This window comes from Myxine glutinosa, chromosome 5 (assembly GCF_964187855.1).
Source record: "Myxine glutinosa chromosome 5, kmMyxGlut1.1, whole genome shotgun sequence".
NCBI classification, from domain to species: domain Eukaryota; kingdom Metazoa; phylum Chordata; class Myxini; order Myxiniformes; family Myxinidae; genus Myxine; species Myxine glutinosa.
The window spans coordinates 93,931,409-93,954,310 of NC_136265.1; the positions used below are offsets into that span (position 1 = coordinate 93,931,409).

The window sequence follows — 22,902 nt, forward strand, 5'->3', positions numbered from 1 at the left end:
TTATTAAAAGATGAACAGTGTGATTGGGAAACACATTTAATGCATTATTAAAAGATGAACAGCATGATTGGGAAACACATTTCATGCAATATTAAAAGATGAACAGCACGATTGTGAAACACATTTAATATATTATTAAAAGATGAAGAGTGTGATTGGGAAACACATTTAATGCATTATTAAAAGATGAAGAGTGTGATTGGGAAACACATTTACTGCATTATAAAAAGATGAACAGTGTGATTGGGAAACACATTCAATGCATTATTAAAAGATGAACAGTGTGATTGGGAAACACATTTAATGCATTATTAAAAGATGAAGAGTGTGATTGGGAAACACATTTAATGTATGATTAAAAGATGAAGAGTGTGATTGGGAAACACATTTAATGCATTATGAAAAGATGAACGGTGTGATTGGGAAACACATTTACTGCATTTTAAAAAGATGAACAGTGTGATTGGGAAACACATTCAATGCATGATTAAAAGATGAACAGTGTGATTGGGAAACACATTTAATGCATTATAAAAAGATGAACAGTGTGATTGGGAAACACATTGAATGCATGATTAAAAGATGAACAGCACGATTGGGAAACATATTTAATGCAGTATTAAAAGATGAACAGTGTGATTGGGAAACACATTTTTGTATACTGAATCGAGGCTCGTGAAAGAGCTGACATTTACTTCACAAACAAATCAACCAGACAAACAAAATATATAAAAAGAGGGAGCGGAAGACAAGAGAAGGGGAAGCACACAAACACTTGAGAGCACACAACATTTAAGAGCAGGGAGATGTGTGGTAGGGAGAGGGCTTGGGGGGAGGAGGCATGGGAAGGGGGGGGGGGGGGGGGTGGGAGAAGTATAAAACACAAGGACACCAAGGACTTCCAGGACAGAAGTTGGTATTTCAAAAAAGTGGAATTGGGGTGAAATTAGCGGGGATAGAAAAGATCAAGGTTTTGGATGGGGGAAGATAAGAGATGGTGGTGAACAGCTGTTTTAAAGACCTGGAGGGTGGAGTGGGATTGAAGAGAGTGAGGGAGTTTGTTCCAGAGGCGGGAGAAAAGAGGAATGAAGGAGTGAAGGTGAGCAGAGAGTCTTTTAATGCATTATTAAAAGATTAACAGTGTGATTGGGAAACACATTGAATGCGTTATCAAAAGATGAACAGCACGATTGCGAAACACATTTAATGTATTTTTAAAAGATGAACAGTGTGATTGGGAAACACATTTCATGCATTATTAAAAGATGAACAGTGTGATTGGGAAACACATTGAATGCGTTATTAAAAGATGAACAGCACGATTGGGAAACACATTTAATGCATCATAAAAAGATGAACAGTGTGATTGGGAAACACATTTAATGCATTATTAAAAGATGAACAGCACGATTGGGAAACACATTCAATGCATTATTAAAAGATGAACAGTGTGATTGGGAAACACATTCAATGCATTATTAAAAGATGAACAGCACGATTGGGAAACACATTTAATGCATTATTAAAAGATGAACAGCACGATTGGGAAACACATTTAATGCATTATTAAAAGATGAACAGTGTGATAGGGAAACACATTTAATGCATTATAAAAAGATGAACAGTGTGATTGGGAAACACATTCAATGCATTATTAAAAGATGAACAGTGTGATTGGGAAACACATTTAATGCATGATTAAAAGATGAACAGCACGATTGGGAAACACATTTAATGCATTATTAAAAGATGAACAGCATGATTGGGAACCACATTTAATGCATTATTAAAAGATGAACAGTGTGATTGGGAAACACATTCAATGCATTATTAAAAGATGAACAGTGTGATTGGGAAACACACTAAATGCATTTTAAAAAGATGAACAGTGTGATTGGGAAACACATTTAATGCATGATTAAAAGATGAACAGCACGATTGGGAAACACATTTAATGCATTATTAAAAGATGAACAGCACGATTGGGAAACACATTTAATGCATTATTAAAAGATGAACAGTGTGATTGGGAAACACATTCAATGCATTATTAAAAGATGAACCGTGTGATTGGGAAACACACTAAATGCATTTTAAAAAGATGAACAGTGTGATTGGGAAACACATTTAATGTATTATTAAAAGATGAACAGTGTGATTGGGAAACACATTTAATGTATTATTAAAAGATGAACAGTGTGATTGGGAAACACATTTAATGTATTTTTAAAAGATGAACAGTGTGATTGGGAAACACATTTAATGTATTATTAAAAGATGAACAGTGTGATTGGGAAACACATTTAATGTATTATTAAAAGATGAACAGTGTGATTGGGAAACACATTTGATGTATTATTAAAAGATGAACAGTGTGATTGGGAAACACAATTAATGTGTAGTGAAATCGTATTCGTACTGAACCCGGGGTGATGCTTGCTGCTCGTTGACACCGCTAGGGGCGTGACTATAAGACCCGCTGCTGCGGACGGTGCTCCGAGACTTCTCCTGTGACACGTTACATCTGGTAGACTCGCTAACGGTACGCCAGCATAGAATATCCAGCTTGCTTGCATTGAATGTTATGAATGGTCCCATGTGATGTCACATCGTATACTTATTGTATTTCCTGCTTTACAGGATGATGTTATGATCTAAATGGAATTAAACCACCCGTTGGACTAAAGTTGTGTGGACCTGATTGGTTTTCCACAACACTTAATTCCATTTATATCTACTGACATGGCTGGCAACAAGACGCTGGCGGTTGCCGTATTCTGCGCCGACCCGCAAGCCCCGGATGGTGGCTTGCAACTGAAGCACTGGCTCAGAACATTGGAGAATCATTTCGACGAGCCTGAGACCGCGCCGACGGCTGCGGCTAAGCTAGCAACACTTCATTCAAAAATCGACTACAGGGTGTACAACTCCATCGCTCAATGCGCGACGTATGACCTCTCGATCGCGGAGCTCAAACGGCTGTACATAAAGGAAAAAAGCCCGGTGTATGCACGATATTTGCTGCAAACGCGACGTGAGCACCCCAACGAGGCGATGGACCACTACGCCCAGGAGCTCCGGCAGCTCTTGCTGGACAGCACCAGGGAGCCACGGACTCCCGCGCAGTCTCAGGATGATCTTCTTTTAGATGCCTTTATTGCAGGGGTCTCCTCCCAGGAACTAAGGCTCAAGCTCTTAGAGAAGACCGACCTGACCTTCGCTACGGCACTCGAGCAAGGGAAAGTATACACCGAAGCGCGGATGCAATCGAACACCTATGATCGCACGCGCCTCTTGGCGGGCACTACACTACACGACCGGCCAGAGAGTGCTACCACCGAGGACGCGGACCTGCTCTCGGAACTCTGGGATGCTCCGGAGGAAGACCCAGTCCTGACGGCTGCCGTTACGACCAGACCCAAGGCCTTACGCGGGGCCGCATGCTTTTTCTGTGGGGGGCCACGCCATGCCCGGCCCGTGTGTCCGGCACGAGACGCTATATGCCATTTGTGCTCGCAAAAAGGACATTACGCGAAAGTGTGCAGGAAAACGGCACGCGGCTCGCGGCTCATTGAATCGCGCGGTCGCGGTCGCGCGGGCGCGGCGACCTTGAATGGGCTCATTGCGGAGCCTGCGAGCCGAGCCCGAAACCCGGCGCCTTACCCGACTTCGAAGGGGAGGGCCCCTCTCTGCGGGCCCCTGGGCGCTCAGACGTCCTTGGCGGGCATCACCGGACAGCCACCACAGTCTCATCCTCAATCGGGCACGAAGTACGTGTCCTTGACCAAACTCCGGGCCACGCAAGGGGCTTTGAAGCCTCGCCAAGCCCCAGCGGAACGTTCTCCTCGAGTCGTCCACGAGCTAACGGTGGCCCTCACCCCGGAAAAGGCGATTTCGAATACTACGGAGGCCTTTTTCTGCCAAAAGTGTCAAAAGGCGATTTCGAATACTACGGAGGCCTTTTTCTGCCAAAAGTATCAAAAGGCGATTTCAAATACTACGGAGGCCTTTTCCCATCAGAATTGTCAGATTTTGAATCGCGAAACACCGGAATGCTTGGGAAAGCCCTCTGATGGCGTTAATGGATTCCCCATGGTCAACGCAGACTCCGACCACGACCGCAAAACTGCTGCTGGCATAGGATCCACCCGCGAGGCTTGTCCGACCCATTCGGGGGGCTCAGTCCCACTCCCAGCAGCCTCGTCTGGCCTGGCTCAGGCCCTTATTCCCCTCATGGTCGAAGGCCATTGTGTTCGGGCCTTGGTGGATACAGGGTCTACGGATAGTTTTATCGACCAGCGACTTGTGCTCAGGCATGGATGGCGGATCTGGAGGTCTACGAGACGGATCTTCATGGCTTCCCAGGGGCTTCGACTCAGCACGAAGGGGGAATGCCGATTGAAACTCGTGCTAAAGGGACGGGTTTTCCCTGATGTACACCTTATGGTTTTACCCGCATTATGTGCTGATATTCTGTTAGGACACGATTTTCTTAAGCTGCATGGACGTCTGGTAATGGAGTTTGGTGGGCCTGACACGCTTGTTGTGGGGGCGGACGACGCGCTTGCGGTGTGCGCCCTAGCGCAAATGGACGTCCAGCCACTTTCGCTGTTCCCCAATCTAACCTCCGACTGCACCCCTGTCGCGGTGAAATCACGGCGCTACTCTCGCGCAGACATGCAATTCATTGCGGGCGAAACGGCTCAGCTCTTGAAAGACGGCATCATAGAACCTAGTAGGTCGCCGTGGCGCGCCCAGGTCTTGGTGGTGCGCAGTGAGGCCCATCGCAGATGCATGGTAATCGACTATTCCCAAACGATTAACCGATTTACACAGCTGGATGCCTACCCCCTTCCGGGGATGGACGCGCTGGTGCAACAGGTGTCCCAGTATTCGGTCTATAGCACTCTCGATCTCCGTAGTGCGTACCACCAGATCCCTATCTCTAGGGCGGATCGTATCTATACCGCATTTGAGTCGGGGCAGCGGTTGTACCAATTTACGCGATTGCCTTTTGGGGTAACGAACGGGGTCACTTGTTTCCAGAGGGCCATGGATGACCTCGTTGCGCGGGAGCACTTAACCGATGTTTTCGTCTACCTCGATAATCTTACGGTTTGTGGATATGACCAAGGGCACCATGATGCTAATCTGAAGCGCTTCCTTGAGGTCGCGCAGAGGTATCACTTAACTATGAACGAGGATAAGTGCCAATACTCCCTACGCACGATAGATCTTCTGGGGTACACCGTGACCCATGGCTCTGTCGCTCCGGATAAGGAGCGTCTGCGACCTTTGCTCGACATGGCCCCTCCCTGTGATCGGGCGTCCCTGAAGCGCGCCCTTGGGCTGTTCGCCCATTACTCCAAATGGGTGCAAAGTTTCTCCGCGAAACTTCGCCCCCTCGTGGCCTGCGACACCTTCCCACTGAGTCCGGCCGCATTGGCGGCCTTTGAAGGCCTTAAGGCCGACATCGCCCGAGCCGCCGTGGCGACAATCGACGAGAGCGGCTCTTTCGTCCTCGAAAGTGACACCTCGGATCAGGCCATCGCGGCGACCCTCTCCCAAGGGGGGCGTCCCGTGGCTTCCTTTTCACGGACTCTTACCACCGCTGAGCGGAGATACTCGTCCGTTGAAAAGGAAGCGTATGCGATCGTCGAGTCTATTCGGCGATGGCGCCCGTACTTACTCGGGCGGAGCTTCCAAATCATCACGGACCAGCAAAGCGTTGCGTTCATGTACGACACCTTACACGCCCAGCGCATTAAGAATGAGAAAATCACTCGCTGGCGTATCGAACTCGCCGACTTCTGTTACACCATCAAATATCGCCCGGGGAAGGATAACCGGGCCGCCGATGCCTTATCACGACTGGCTACATGCGCGGGTATCACCTCTTTGGAGGGCCTACGGGTGCTGCATGCCACTGCGGGCTATCCCGGCGTAACGCGTTTCGCTCATTTTGTGCGGTGTGGCAATCTCCCATACTCGATTGACGATATCCGCCGTATCTGTCGCGACTGCGCTATCTGCGCGGAAATCAAACCGCGTTTCTATAACCCTCCCATGGGGACTCTGGTTAAGGCTACGCGACCGTGGGAACGCTTGGCGATGGATTTCAAGGGCCCATTGCCGGTGTCGAGCGGCTCTCGCTATCTGCTCACTATCGTCGATGAGTACTCGCGATTCCCCTTTGCTTATACGTGCGCGGACATGACTGCTGCCATGGTGATGCGATGCTTACAGAACTTGTTCTCAATGTTCGGTTACCCGGCCTATGTCCATACCGACCGGGGTGCGGTCTTCTTGTCTCAGGAGGTGCGCGGCTATCTGCTCCAAAATAACATTGCTTCTAGTTACACCACGCCGTACAGACCCCAGGCTAATGGGCAGATCGAACGCTTCAACGGGATTACTTGGAGGGCCGTCATGCTCAACCTCCGGACCCTCGGCCGGGGCCTTGATAAATGGGCTTGGTCGCTACCTGCGGCGTTGAACTCGATCAGGGCTCTCCTGTGTACGGCAACCAACCAAACTCCCCACGAGCGACTTTTCCACCACCCCAGGAGCACGGGGTGTATACGGTCTTTGCCCAGTTGGCCTGCTGGGCCCGGGCCGGCCTACCTTAAACGGGCGGTTCGCGCGAGCAAGTACGACCCCCTAGTGGACAAAGTGCAGATTCTCCAGGCTAATCCTGAGCATGCTCGTGTGATTGACGACTGATGGCCGTGAGACTACTGTCTCCGTCCGTCACCTTGCCCCTTGCGGGGTCGCCGACCTGAGTAGGGAATCGGACGAACCGATCGAACCCATCTATGAGACTATGGCCTCTCCTGACGCTCCCATCGCCGAAAGTCTACCGACCCTCCCCTCGCCGAGTCTACCTGGGCCCGACGACTTGGAGTTACCCCCTTCGTCACCCGACCCTGATGGCGCCTCCGACGCCGGGGACACAGGGATACGTGATGCCGTACCCGGGGAATTTCGGACGCGTGCTGGCAGAGAAATTCGCCGCCCGGCCCGATACGGTTGGGTCGACTGATGTTCCGCACCCTGTTCGTGCTGACGCTCACTCGCTTTTAGCCGCACTGCCGTATAATTCTGACGGGGGGGGGGGGGGGGGGGGAATGTAGTGAAATCGTATTCGTACTGAACCCGGGGTGATGCTCGCTGCTCGTTGACACCGCTAGGGGCGTGACTATAAGACCCGCTGCTGCGGACGGTGCTCCGAGACTTCTCCTGTGACACGTTACATCTGGTAGACTCGCTAACGGTACGCCAGCATAGAATATCCAGCTTGCTTGCATTGAATGTTATGAATGGTCCCATGTGATGTCACATCGTATACTTATTGTATTTCCTGCTTTACAGGATGATGTTATGATCTAAATGGAATTAAACCACCCGTTGGACTAAAGTTGTGTGGACCTGATTGGTTTTCCACAACATAATGTATTATAAAAAGATGAACAGTGTGATTGGGAAACACATTCAATGCATTATTAAAAGATGAACAGTGTGATTGGGAAACACATTCAATGCATTATTATAAGATGAACTCGACATCTCTCACCATGGCAGCCTCCGCCACGGTTATTTCAGAACGAGGTGATTCATGGCAACGTCATATATTGTTAAACCCAAAGTGGGGGCGTTCAAAAATTACATCATATATATTTTTTAGCAATGTAAGCACAATACTCAGTTCGTTTAAAATGTAATCACAATAGTTAATTAGTTATAACATGTAAGCACAATAGTTATTTATACGTGAGCACAATTCTTAGTTCGTTTAAAATGGAAGCACAATAGTTAATCCTGGGGAAAATGCCAGGGGCATAGAAAAGGCCCATTTGTATGGTATGTGCCACGTGGCAAAGTATAGAAAATGAGGGCCGTTCCATCGCTTGTAGAAAATGCCAAACCAATAAGAAAATAAGGGGCATTCAAAAAAATCTCGTGTGCATGCTGCACTAGCCTTGTGTTCTTAGAAGGAACCAAGTAATGCTCGAGAAAAGTTCATATAAAGGGGCGCTCTACATCTGGCAAATAAAATACATTTACTTCTTCATGCAGCTTCAGAATCAAATTGGCACCGCTTTATATGAACTTTTCAAGAGCATTACTTGGTTCCTCCGAAGAACACAAGGGTAGTCTAATATTCATACGAGATTTTTTGAATGCCCCTTATTTTCTATTGTTTGGCATTTCACTCGAGAGTGCAACGTAATGATACAAACCAGCAGGGGGCACTGCATCATCGGCACAGCCTCGCTCTCAGCAATGACACAAACCAGAAGGAAGGACAGCATCATCGGCACAGCCACATTCTCAGCAATGATACAAACCAACAGGGGGCACTGCATCCTCAGCACAGCCACATTCTCAGCAATGACACAAACCAGCAGGGGGCACTGCATCCTCGGCACAGCCACATTCTCAGCAATGATACAAACCAACAGGGGGCACTGCATCATCGGCACAGCCTCGCTCTCAGCAATGACACAAACCAACAGGGGGCACTGCATCATCGGCACAGCCTCGCTCTCAGCAATGGCACAAACCAACAGGGGGCACTGCATCAACAGCACAGCCTCGCTCTCAGCAATGATACAAACCAATAGGGGGCACTGCATCAGCGGCACAACCGCATTCTCAGCAATGACACAAACCAGCAGGGGGCACTGCATCCTCGGCACAGCCACATTCTCAGCAATGATACAAACCAACAGGGGGCACTGCATCATCGGCACAGCCTCGCTCTCAGCAATGACACAAACCAACAGGGGGCACTGCATCATCGGCACAGCCTCGCTCTCAGCAATGGCACAAACCAACAGGGGGCACTGCATCATCGACACAGCACCATTCTCAGCAATGACACAAACCAACAGGGGGCACTGCATTAACAACACAGCCTCGCTCTCAGCAATGATACAAACCAGCAGGGGACACTGCATCAGCGGCACAACCGCATTCTCAGCAATGCTACAAACCAACAGGGGGAACTGCATCAACAGCACAGCCTCGCTCTCAGCAATGATACAAACCAATAGGGGGCACTGCATCAACAGCACAGCAACATTCTCAACAATGAAACAAACCAATAGGGGACACTGCATCAGCAGCACAACCACATTCTCAGCAATGATACAAACCAGCAGGGGCCACTGCATCAGCAGCACAACCGCATTCTCAGCAATGATACAAACCAGCATGGGACACTGCATCAGCGGCACAACCGCATTTTCAGCAATGATACAAACCAGCATGGGACACTGCATCAGCGGCACAACCGCATTCTCAGCAATGACACAAACCATGCAGGGGGCACTGCATCAACAGCACAGCCTCGCTCTCAGCAATGATTCAAACCAGCAGGGGACACTGCATGAGCGGCACAACCGCATTCTCAGCAATGATATAAACCAACAGGGGGCACTGCATCAGCGGCACAGCCACATTCTCAGCAATGACACAAACCAATAGGGGGCACTGCATCAACAGCACAGCCACATTCTCAGCAATGATACAAACCAACAGGGGGCACTGCATCAGCGGCACAACCGCATTCTTAGCAATTATACAAACCAATAGGGGGGCACTGCATCAGCGGCACAGCCACATTCTCAGCAATGATACAAACCAATAGGGGGCACTGCATCAGCGGCACAACCGCATTCTCAGCAATGATACAAACCAATAGGGGGCACTGCATCAGCGGCACAACCGCATTCTTAGCAATGATACAAACCAATAGGGGACACTGCATCAGCGGCACAACCGCATTCTTAGCAATGATACAAACCAATAGGGGGCACTGCATCAGCGGCACAACCGCATTCTCAGCAATGATACAAACCAATAGGGGGCACTGCATCAGCGGCACAACCGCATTCTTAGCAATGATACAAACCAATAGGGGACACTGCATCAGCGGCACAGCCACATTCTCAGCAATGATACAAACCAATAGGGGGCACTGCATCAACAGCACAGCCACATTCTCAGCAATGATACAAACCAATAGGGGGCACTGCATCAGCGGCACAACCGCATTCTCAGCAATGATACAAACCAATAGGGGGCACTGCATCAGCAGCACAGCCACATTCTCAGCAATGATACAAACCAATAGGGGACACTGCATCAACAGCACAGCCACATTCTCAGCAATGATACAAACCAATAGGGGGCACTGCATCAGCGGCACAGCCACATTCTTAGCAATGATACAAACCAATAGGGGGCACTGCATCAACAGCACAGCCACATTCTCAGCAATGATACAAACCAATAGGGGGCACTGCATCAGCGGCACAACCGCATTCTCAGCAATGATACAAAGCAATAGGGGGCACTGCATCAGCAGCACAGCCACATTCTCAGCAATGATACAAACCAATAGGGGACACTGCATCAACAGCACAGCCACATTCTCAGCAATGATACAAACCAATAGGGGGCACTGCATCAGCGGCACAGCCACATTCTTTGCAATGATACAAACCAATAGGGGACACTGCATCAACAGCACAGCCACATTCTCAGCAATGATACAAACCAATAGGGGGCACTGCATCAGCGGCACAACCGCATTCTCAGCAATGATACAAACCAATAGGGGGCACTGTATCAGCAGCACAGCCACATTCTCAGCAATGATACAAACCAGCAGAGGGCACTGCATCAGCAGCACAGCCACATTCTCAGCAATGATACAAACCAACAGGGGGCACTGCATCAGCAGCACAGCCACATTCTCAGCAATGATACAAACCAATAGGGGGCACTGCATCAGCGGCACAGCCCCATTCTCAGCAATGATACAAACCAACAGGGGGCACTGCATCAACAGCACAGCCACATTCTCAGCAATGATACAAACCAATAGGGGGCACTGCATCAGCGGCACAACCGCATTCTCAGCAATGATACAAACCAGCAGTCACAGAGTGCACTCATGACCGAACAACAACGAAACACAAGTCCACACTCATCAACAACCACATGTCCACAACCTTTGGTTGTTCTCAACTCTCAAGTGACGTTCAAGCACAAATCAATCTTCTCTCCAGGTCTTCAATAAACCTTGGGAAAGGTGCATCCTCCAGCTTGGCATGTCGAACCTCATTTTTTTCCTCCTCGTTTTTATTCAGGGTTTAATATTTTTGTGAATAAAAGTTTTAAAATGGAAGTTACGATCTGGTAATACACGATGGGGGTGAGTTAACGATTGAGAGGGATTCCATGGAAGTAACATGGAATTACAAAGAGGAGGAGAAGCGTCGTAAAATAAAGAAGAGGAAGTTGGTGCGGATCAAGCGTGGATCTGGTTTGCCGGAAATGTGCGGCGACAGAAACTTTTTACAAAGTGGATGGTGACTGTGAGTAGAGGAAGAGTTGTGGAGAATTCGGGTTTTAAACATCTTCGTGAGTAGAGGAAGAGTTGTGGAGAATTCGGGTTTTAAACATCTTCGTGAGTAGAGGAAGAGTTGTGGAGAATTCGGGTTTTAAACATTTTCGTGAGTAGAGGAAGAGTTGTGGAGAATTCGGGTTTTAAACATTTCCGTGAGTAGAGGAAGAGTTGTGGAGATTTGGGGTTTTAAACGTCATCGTGAGTAGAGGAAGAGTTGTGGAGATTTGGGGTTTTAAACGTCATCGTGAGTAGAGGAAGAGTTGTGAAGATTTGGGGTTTTAAACGTCTTAGTGAGTAGAGGAAGAGTTGTGGAGATTTGGGGTTTTAAACATCTTCGTGAGTAGAGGAAGAGTTGTGGAGATTTGGGGTTTTAAACGTCATCGTGAGTAGAGGAAGAGTTGTGGAGATTTGGGGTTTTAAACGTCATCGTGAGTAGAGGAAGAGTTGTGGAGATTTTGGGTTTAAAACATCTTCGTGAGTAGAGGAAGAGTTGTGGAGATTTCAGGTTTTAAACGTCATCGTGAGTAGAGGAAGAGTTGTGGAGATTTCGGGTTTTAAACGTCATCGTGAGTGGAGGAAGAGTTGTGGAGATTTCGGGTTTTAAACGTCATCGTGAGTAGAGGAAGAGTTGTGGAGATTTCAGGTTTTAAACGTCATCGTGAGTAGAGGAAGAGTTGTGGAGATTTCGGGTTTTAAACGTCATCGTGAGTAGAGGAAGAGTTGTGGAGATTTCGGGTTTTAAACGTCATCGTGAGTAGAGGAAGAGTTGTGGGGATTTCGGGTTTTAAACGTCATCGTGAGTAGAGGAAGAGTTGTGGGGATTTCGGGTTTTAAACGTCATCGTGAGTAGAGGAAGAGTTGTGAAGATTTGGGGTTTTAAACATCTTTGTGATTAGAGGAAGAGTTGTGGAGATTTCGGGTTTTAAACATCTACCGGAGTAGAGGAAGAGTTGTGGAGATTTTGGGTTTTAAACATTTTCGTGAGTAGAGGAAGAGTTGTGGAGATTTGGGGTTTTAAACATCTTCGTGAGTAGAGGAAGAGTTGTGGAGATTTCGGGTTTTAAACGTCATCGTGAGTAGAGGAAGAGTTGTGGAGATTTCGGGTTTTAAACATCATCGTGAGTAGAGGAAGAGTTGTGGACATTTCGGGTTTCAAACATCTTCATGAGTAGAGGAAGAGTTATTGAGATTTTGGATTTTTAAACATCTTCGTGAGGAGAGGAATTGTTGTGGAGAATTTGGATTTTAAACATCTTCATGAGTAGGGGATGAGTTGTGGTTTTAAACATATTCGTTAGTAGAGGAAGAGTTTTGGAGATATCGTGTTTTAAATATCTTCGTGTGGAGTTGTGGAGATTTGGAGTTTTACACATTTTTATGAGTGGAGGAAGAGTTGTGGGGATTTCAGGTTTTAAACATCTTGGTGAGTAGAGGAAGATTGTGGAGATTTGTGGTTTTAAACATCTTCATGAGTAGAGGAAGATTGTGGAGATTTGGGATTTTAAACATCTTCGTCAGGGGAAGAGTTGTGGAGTTTTGTGGTTTAAACAACTTTGTGAGAAGAGGAAGAGCTGTGGAGATTTCTGGTATAAACATCTTGGTGAGTAGAGGAAGACTTGTGGAGATTTCGGGTATAAACATCTTGGTGAGTAGAGGAAGTGTTGTGGAGATTTCATGGTTCCAACAACTTCATGAGTCGGTGAAGAGTTGTGGAGATTTTGCGTTTTAAAAATAATTGGTCAGTTGAGGAAGAGTTTTGGAGATTTGGGATTTTGAACATCTTTTTCAGTTGGGGAAGCGTTGTGGAGTTTTGGGGTTTGAACGTCTTCATGAGTAGAGGAAGAGTTATGGAGATGTGGGTTTTTAAACATCCATGTGAGGAGCACTAAATCTAGTGGTGTAGACGGTGTTGGGCACACGGTGAGCTTTTCTCCATCTCTATGGTTAACCTTCGCAAATAATACATTTGAGGGGCAGTCAATAAGTAACCTTAAAATATTTTTCACAACTTGTTTATTGCATGTACGAGTGTAACATGTGTAACATGTTACATGTGTAACAACTGTTGTTTTTTAAAATTATCTCCATTGCGTTCAATGCATTTTTCCATCGCTTTGCTAAGCCCTGCATTCCTGTAGAAAAATAATATTTTTGCAGCTTGTGTCGCCATTCGTGCACTGCCTCTTGGACTTCTTCGTCGGATTAGAAAGTGGTTCCACCAAGTGCCTCTTTAAGTGGCCCAAATATGTGGTAATGCGAAGGGGTGAGGACTGGTGAGTGTGGTGGATGAGGAAGACTGAAAACGCAGGTCCTTGATTGTTTCAGCTGTACCGCAGGCAGTATGGGGCCGAGCATTGTCATGCTGCAGCAAAACACCGGGAGTGAGTAGTCCACGACGTTTTGATCTGATTGCTGGTTTCAGATGATTTTTAAGGAGGTCACAGTATGATGCACTGGTGCCTGTGGTCCCTCTGGGCATGTAATGCTCGACTCGTGGGCCTCGGCTATCCCAGAAGAACGTCAGCACCACTTTTCCAGCGAATGGCTGTGTGCGGAATTTTTTGGGCTTCGGTGAAGTTGAATGGCGCCACTCTTTGCTTGCCCTCTGGCGATTTGCCTTTCTGGCTGAAAGTAGTGGACCCAGCTTTCATCCCCAGTCACTATGTGCTGGAAGAAAGCGTCACCATCTGTTTCATAACGTCACAGAAGTTCTTCACATACGTCCACTTGCCGTTCTTTCAGTTCATGGCTTTTGTTGTCCCCCGTCGCACAGCGGAGCGAAAGGGGGACTATGGTTTTCCCCTCCGTGCGTGCGTGCGTGCGTGCGTGTTTGCGTGCGTGCGGGTGTGCGTGCGTGCATGCGTAAGCGAAGGACCGCATTCAAATTTGGTGTGTGGGTGCAATCCACGTCAAAATCCAAGATGGCCGCCGCTATGTATGTCTGATGCCATGCATGTCTGAACCTTATGAGATGAATATCTTGAAAAATAAGCGAAGTACCAACTTCTAATCTGGTGTGTGGATGTATCTAGGCACAAGCAAGAACGCTGTTTAAAATTGGGTCGCCACGTCAAAATCCAAGATGGCCGCCGCCATGTATGTCTGAACCTTGTGAGATGAATATCTTGAAAAATAAGCGAAGTACCAACTTCTAATTTGGTGTGTGGGTGTATCTCGGCATAAGGAAGAACGCTATTGGAAATTTGGTCGCCACGTCAAATTCCAAGATGACCGCCGCCATGTGTGTCTGATGTGAGATGAATATCTTGAAAAATAAGCGAAGTACCAACTTCTAATTTGGTGTGTGGGTGTATCTCGGCATAAGGAAGAACGCTATTGTAAATTGGGTCGCCACGTCAAAATCCAAGATGGCCGCCACCATATATATGTCTGAACATTGTGAGTGAAATATCTTGAAAAATAAGCAAAGTACCAACTTCTAACCTGGTGTTTGGGTGTATCTCGGCACAAGGAAGAACGCTATTGAAAATTGGGTCGCCACGTCAAAATCCAAGATGGCCACCGCCATGTATGTCTGAACCTTGTGAGCGGAATATCTTGAGAAATAAGCGAAGTACCAACTTCTATTCTGGTGTGTGGGTGTATCTAGGCATAAGGAAGAACGCTATTGAAAATTGGGTCGCCACGTCGAAATCCAAGATGGCCGCCTCCATGTATGTCTGAACCTTGTGAGCGAAATATTATATCATAGCATGTTTTCTGCGTCTTCCACTTTGTCAACTCACATCACTTCACCGACGGGGGACCTAGGCATAACGCTTGTTCAATTTGGAGACCACTTCATCCAGCGTAATGTGACGGTTTTCCCTGAGCACACGCTCAACTCCTGCAACCATTTCTGGTGTGTCGGCTGTGTGAGACCGGCCCGAGCGAGCAACATCTGCCACACTGGACACTCCACTTTTAAACTTCCTGTCCCAGGCGTACACCTGCTGCAGCGATAAACTTGCGTCACCATATTGCATCTTCAATCTGCGATGGATTTCACTTTGATTTACACCTCACTTCCCAAGAAACGGATGACTAAACGTTGCTCCTCCCTGGTGCATCCTTCTAAGGGAGCTACCATCTTGGAACTGCTCGACTGACGTCAAACCCTCAATGTAGCCAAATCGAAAACAGGCAAAACATGACCCTTTCCCATAGATAACATATGTCGTCTGCAACTACACACATTACATTATATAATTTATATCGCCATTTTAAGGTTACTTATTGACTGACCCTCGTTCGTGTATATATATTGTTGCGGATATGGGATTTGGCCTCCATCCATATCCGCTTGTAAATATTCCCCTATTTCCCCAATACTCCCCAACTATCCCCAATCCCCCATTCCCTAGTCCCATTGTCTGTAAACAACACTCTGTAGAACCGACCTTCCCCTTTTTCCCCCATTAAATGTCGTACCCAGGTTCACCGCATCTCACGTAGACAACTATAGGACATCTTGCTAGTTATTCTTAGTCTATGTCAGTTAAGGACTCGTTTCCATTAATTCTGACTCTTCGTTGCACCAGAATGTGATTGTATGGCACCGTTAGCAAGTTTAGGACCTCCCAATACCTCCCCGCATCTCTTCCTCATGGAACTACAACAACAACAACAACAACTACAACAACAGCGGGGGCGGCGCGGCGGCGGCGCGGCGAGTGGGCGTCCTCACTCCGGCTTGGTTAGCCGCCATTGCCCATGTGCTCCGACGGGGTTACCACGAAGGGGCTGACTGTCAGCTCCTCGTCAAGGGCGGAGCCCGGTAACCCCCCGCACCCAATAAGAAGCGGCGGGCCGATTCCATCTGGGGCGGAGCTAACGAGCCGAGGGCGTGTCACTCCCCGCTGGATATACGCAGCCACTTACCGGAGGTGACGTAAGATGCGCCCCCAGCTTGGAGAGAGAAGTCGCCACCTCCAAGCGCTGGATACCTCCCGCCTCTTTGGACCGGACCGAGTCGATTCTGCCCCTGAGCCAAGGTGCACCTTGAGCCATCGACTGCCTGCCCCTCCTTGCCATCAATCCCTGTGTGAGTCCGTCTTGTCCCGTTTGTCTGTGGTCTGTCGGGAATAAGATAAGACCATGTCTAAGTGCCCACCTTTCTGTGCTGTTCCTCTTGTCCGTGTAATCTAAACATTCTGCAAACCCATATTATAACCTCCTCCGGAGGTCTTGAGAACTGTACCCCTGGTGTCGTGTCATTTAACCCAGCCGTTGTGTCCTTTCCTTCATTGATCTAGCGTAGCGCGATTCGGCCAACGTTCGAGTGTAATCGGGTAACTTGTGCGAACACGGCGGCCATTCCGCTCGGCCCACCATAACATCAAAGTCGTGTCCGTAACAATATGTATGTATATATACAGTCACGTGAAAAAGTAAGTACACCCCACGTGAAGTTTTGACTTTTTGTCCCCCATCGCACCGCGGAGCGAAAGGGGGACTATGGTTTTCCCCTCCGTCTGTGTGTGCGTGCGTGCGTGCGTGCGGACGTGCGTGCGTGTGTGCATGTGTAAGCGAAGGACCGAATTCTAATTCGGTGTGTGGGTGCAACTCGGCATATGGAAGAACCCTATTGAAAATTAGGTCGCCACGTCAAAATCCAAGATGTGTGGGTGTATCTCGGTGTGTTTTCAACGCTATTGAAAATTGGGTCGCCACGTCAAAATCCAAGATGGCCGCCGCCATGTACGTCTGAACATTGTGAGCGGAATATCTTGAAAAATAAGCGAAGTACCAACTTCTCATCTGGTGTGTGGTTGTATCAAGGCGTAAGGAAGAACGCTATTGAAAATTGGGTCGCCACGTCAAAATCCAAGATGGCCACCACCATATATATGTCTGAACCTTGTGAGCGGAATATCTTGAAAAATAAGCGAAGTACCAACTTCTAATCTGGTGTGTGGGTGTATCTCGGCATAAGGAAGAACGCTATTGAAAATTGGGTCGCCATGTCAAAATCCAAGATGGCCACCACCATATATATGTCTGAACCTTGTGAGCGGAATATCTTGAAAAATAAGCGAAGTACCAACTTCTAATCTGGTGTGTGGGTGTATCTCGGCATAAGGAAGAACGCTATTGAAAATTGGGTCGCCACGTCAAAATCCAAGATGGCCGCCTTGTTTCTTCCACTTTGACAACTCACATCACTTCACCGATGGGGGACCTAGTTGTCCCACGTCGCACTGCGGAGCGAAAGGGGGACTATGTTTTTCCCGTGTCTGTGCGTGCGGACGTGCGTGCGTGCATGTGTAAGCGAAGGACCAAATTCTAATTTGGTGTGTGGCTGCAACTACGCATATGGAAGAACCCCATTGAAAATTAGGTCGCCACGTCAAAATCCAAGATGGCCGCCGCCATGTATGTCTGACGCCATGTATGTCTGAACCTTGTGAGCGGAATATCTTGGAAAAATAAGCGAAGAACCAACTTCTAATCTGGTATGTGGGTGTATCTAGGCATACGGAAGAATGCTATTGAAAATTGTGTCTCCACGTCAAAATTCAAGATGGCCGCCACCATATATATATATATATATATATATATATATATATATATATATATATATATATATATATATATATATATATATATATATATACATATGTCTGAACCTTCTGAGCGAAATATCTTTAAAAATAAACGAACTACTAACTTATAATGTGGTGTGTGGGTGTATCTACGCATAAGGAAGAACGCTATTGAAAATTGGGTCGCCACGTCTAAATCCAAGATGGCCGCCGTCATGTATGTCTGAACCTTGTGAGCAGAATATCTTGAAAAATAAGCGAAGTACCAACTTCTAATCTGGTGTGTGGGTGTATCTCGGCATAAGGAAGAACGCTATTGAAAATTGGGTCGCCACGTCAAAATCCAAGATGGCCGCCTTGTTTCTTCCACTTTGTCAACTCACATCACTTCACCGACGGGGGACCTAGTTGTCTCACGTCGCACTGCGGAGCGAAAGGGGGACTATGTTTTTCCCGTGTGTCCGTGCGTGCGTGCATGTGTAAGCGAAGGACCAAATTCTAATTTGGTGTGTGGCTGCAACTACGCATATGGAAGAACCCTATTGAAAATTAGGTCGCCACGTCAAAATCCTTGATGGCCGCCGCCTTGTACGTCTGAACCTTGTGAGCGGAATATCTTGAAAAATAAGCGAAGTACCAACTTCTAATCTGGTGTGTGGGTGTATCTCGGCATAAGGAAGAACGCTATTGAAAATTGGGTCGCCACGTCAAAATCCAAGATGGCCACCGCCGTGTATGTCTGAACCTTGTGAGATGAATATCTTGAAAAATAAGCGAAGTACCAACTTCTAATCTGGTATGTGGGTGTATCTAGGCATACGGAAGAATGCTGTTGAAAATTGGGTCGCCACGTCAAAATCCAAGATGGCCGCCACCATATATATATATATATATATATATGTCTGAACCTTCTGAGCGAAATATCTTTAAAAATAAACGAACTACTAACTTCTGATGTGGTGTGTGGGTGTATCTATGCATAAGGAAGAACGCTATTGAAAATTGGGTCGCCACGTCAAAATCCAAGATGGCCGCCACCATATATATGTCTGAACCTTGTGAGCGAAATATCTTGAAAAATAAGAGAAGTACCAACTTCTAATCTGCTGTGTCGGTGTATCTCGGCATAAGGAAGAACGCTATTGAAGATTGGGTCGCCACGTCAAAATCCAAGATGGCCGCCAACATATATATATATATATATGTCTGAACCTTGTGAGCGGAATATCTTGTAAAATAAGCGAAGTACCAACTTCTAATCTGGTGTGTGGGTGTATCTAGGCATACGGAATAAGGCTATTTAAAATTTGGTCGCCACGTCAAAATCCAAGATGGCCGCCACCATATATATATACATATATCTCTAAACCTTCTGAGCGAAATATCTTTAAAAATAAACGAACTGCTAACTTCTAATGTGGTGTGTGGGTGTATCTATGCATAAGGAAGAACGCTATTGAAAATTCGATCGCCACGTCAAAATCCAAGATGGCCGCCGCCATGTATGTCTGAACCTTGTGAGCAAAATATCTTGAAAAATAAGCGAAGTACCAACTTCTAATCTGGTGTGTGGGTGTATCTACACATAAGGGAGAACGCTATTGAAAATTGGGTCGCCATGTCAAAATCCATTATGGCCACCTTGCGTCTTCCACTTTGTCAACTCGCATCACTTCACCGACGGGGGACCTCGGCGTAACGCTTGTTCAACACGTTTCAACTTACAGCTCTTTGATCTTCATTTCAACAACATTCATAGATAAAGGTAATATAATGTAACAAATATCATGAAACATTTACATTTTGTCGTCCATTGTATAATTTAAATAAACATAAATGCAAATTTCGCATGTGGAAAAATTAAGTACACCCTTACATTTATCACTACTTCAAATACCTAAAATTAGAATCAGGTGCACCAGCTCAGGTGCAAATGATGAGAACATCGTGAGAGAGGATCTTGGAGGAACCTGTCTTATTTAAACCTCAGACATTTAGTTTGGTTTGCTCTTTGTTGTTGAAGTGTGCGGCATCACCATGCCGAGATAAAAATAGCTCTCTGAGGCCTTCAGAAAGAAGGTTACAGATGCCTACGAGTCTGGGAAGGGATTCAAAAAGATCTCCAAACAATTTGAAATCAATCATTCGACTCCGGAAGATCATCGACAAGTGGAGAAGATTCCAAACAACTGCCAACTTGTTCAGGCCAGGCCGCCCCAGCAAGTTCAGCCCGAGAGCAGACCGCAAGATGCTGAAAGAAGTCTCTAAGAACCCTAGAATGTCATCACGGGACCTACAGGTAGCTCTTGCCACTGTTGATGTCAAAGTGCACGAGTCTACCATTAGAGAGAGGCTGCACAAATTTGATCTACATGGGAGGTGTGCCAGGGCGTGTGTCTCTCGGTGTGTGTCTCTCGGTGTGTGTGTCTCGGTGTGTGTGTCTCGGTGTGTGTGTCTCGGTGTGTGTGTCTCGGTGTGTGTGTCTCGGTGTGTGTGTCTCGGTGTGTGTGTCTCGGTGTGTGTGTCTCGGTGTGTGTGTCTCGGTGTGTGTGTCTCGGTGTGTGTGTCTCGGTGTGTGTGTCTCGGTGTGTGTGTCTCGGTGTGTGTGTCTCGGTGTGTGTGTCTCGGTGTGTGTGTCTCGGTGTGTGTGTCTCGGTGTGTGTGTCTCGGTGTGTGTGTCTCGTGGTGTGTGTCTCGTGGTGTGTGTCTCGTGGTGTGTGTCTCGTGGTGTGTGTCTCGTGGTGTGTGTCTCGTGGTGTGTGTCTCGTGGTGTGTGTCTCGTGGTGTGTGTCTCGTGGTGTGTGTCTCGTGGTGTGTGTCTCGTGGTGTGTGTCTCGTGGTGTGTGTCTCGTGGTGTGTGTCTCGTGGTGTGTGTCTCGTGGTGTGTGTCTCGTGGTGTGTGTCTCGTGGTGTGTGTCTCGTGGTGTGTGTCTCGTGGTGTGTGTCTCGTGGTGTGTGTCTCGTGGTGTGTGTCTCGTGGTGTGTGTCTCGTGGTGTGTGTCTCGTGGTGTGTGTCTCGTGGTGTGTGTCTCGTGGTGTGTGTCTCGTGGTGTGTGTCTCGTGGTGTGTGTCTCGTGGTGTGTGTCTCGTGGTGTGTGTCTCGTGGTGTGTGTCTCGTGGTGTGTGTCTCGTGGTGTGTGTCTCGTGGTGTGTGTCTCGTGGTGTGTGTCTCGTGGTGTGTGTCTCGTGGTGTGTGTCTCGTGGTGTGTGTCTCGTGGTCTCTGTCTCGTGGTCTCTGTCTCGTGGTCTCTGTCTCGTGGTCTCTGTCTCTGTCTCTGTCTCTGTCTCTGTCTCTGTCTGTGTCTGTGTCTCTGTGTGTCTCTGTCTCTGTCTCTGTGTGTCATGGGATGTGTGTGTTTGTGTGTGAAAGGGGTTTATAACCAGCAGTTATAAAGTGGCAGTTCTAGTTTGTTTTGTTTTTGCATACGATGTCTCGGCTCGTTTGAGAGCTTCTACATAGAACCGATAAGAAAGGGAGCCGGAGACGAGAGAGGGATGAGGAGAGAGAGAGAGGGAGAGAGAGGGAAGCACAACAATATTAGAGAACAGGGACATCAGGAAGAGGGCTGTGCGGGGTACACGGTATAAACAAATGCACACGATTCGCATCTTTAGAAAAGAAAACGGAATTTGAAAAAGGTGGATATTTGGTGTATTAACAGGGGTAGAAAATATCAAGGTTTTGGATGGGGGAAGAAAAGAGATGGTGGTGAACAGCTGTTTTGAAGACCTGGAGGGAGGAGAGGGATTGAAGAGAGTGAGGGAGTTTGTTCCAGAGGCGGGAGAAAAGAGGAATGAAAGAGTGAAGGTCTTAAAAACAATCAATGCTGAATTTCAATTGTATTCCAATTGTCATACGTGTGCCAGAAGATGTATAGTTTACATATCAGGGAACGTTTAGAACTTTCAAAGTTATGTTCAACGATGCAAGTACAAGTGATCTCGGTTGCACGTTTTTACCCGTTTTACCCGTTTATCTCGGTTGCACGTTTTATGCACGGTAACTCTGACTTGTCATCGCTTTCCTGTCAATTCTGATTGATTGACAAACAGAAGGGAGGAATGCTTGACAGAAATACCCACCTGGTCTCCAGGGCCAGGTTTACAATGGCTCCAATGGTACTGATTCCCCCCCTCCCCCCCTAATAACATTGAAACAATGCCCCCACATTCGCAGTTCTGACTTTTTTGGTATTTTCAAGGAATGTGTCCCCAGGAAATGTCAGTGTCCAACTGTATAATTACAGTATTGTCTTAAAAACCTGCAACATGTACAATTTCCTTTTGGGGATGTCACGGGTGCGTGTGTGTGTGTGTGTGGTGAAAGTTTAAAGGGCTGTAATGGATTTAAACAGAGGATAAGGCCTCAATTACAGAGGTACTTCACATGTATGTGCTTTTCAGATCAAGGTAATCAGAGCGGAGCACACATCAGGAAGACTGGTATGTCTTTTTGCCTCTAAAGGTTCACCCACCATGTACGCTCAAGATGGCTGTTGGGAGGATTCCTGTAGCCCGCAACTGGAATTGGAACAGCTGACTGTGCTCGAGAGTGGAGTGAAGGTTGAGGAGCTGGAAGGATTTCCTGAGATTCTGCAGATAAAAACAGAGGATGTGAACTCCTTTGGTCTGGAAGAGGAGCAAAGTGACCAGCTGAATGGTGAGTTGTGTGATGTGCCTCACTTCTGATGGGATCTGTGTTTGTTTAGTGCCCAGTTTTCTTTTTTGTGTACTTGATAGAGTGTAAGGAAGGGCTGGAGCAGAATGAAAGGCAATAAAATGGAAAGAGGAAACAACAGTAGCAGAGATGATGTGAGACTGAGATGAAGGGGAGGGGAGGAGGACACATGGGGGTGAAGAAGCTGCACACAAGTTGAAGGAAACACAAGAAGAAGTGGAATGAGAAAGTGGTGACAAAACACAAAGGCAACAAACCAA

At 47.1% G+C, this 22,902-nt stretch overlaps 1 protein-coding gene across 2 annotated transcripts in view; it reads left to right on the plus strand.

The window, feature by feature from the left end:
- Positions 1–11,276: 11,276 nt before the first annotated feature.
- Positions 11,277–22,902, plus strand: part of LOC137427339 (uncharacterized) — a 34,069-nt gene continuing 22,443 nt past the window's right edge. The window contains exons 1-2 of one of the 2 annotated variants that reach the window (XM_078777143.1): positions 11,277–11,387; positions 22,430–22,624. In XM_078777143.1, the coding sequence (XP_078633269.1) occupies positions 22,441–22,624 (184 nt within the window). In that variant the 5' untranslated portion in view covers positions 11,277–11,387; positions 22,430–22,440. Of the gene's footprint in view, positions 11,388–22,368; positions 22,625–22,902 lie in introns of both variants that reach the window. The other variant, XM_078777142.1, reaches the window with a different exon arrangement.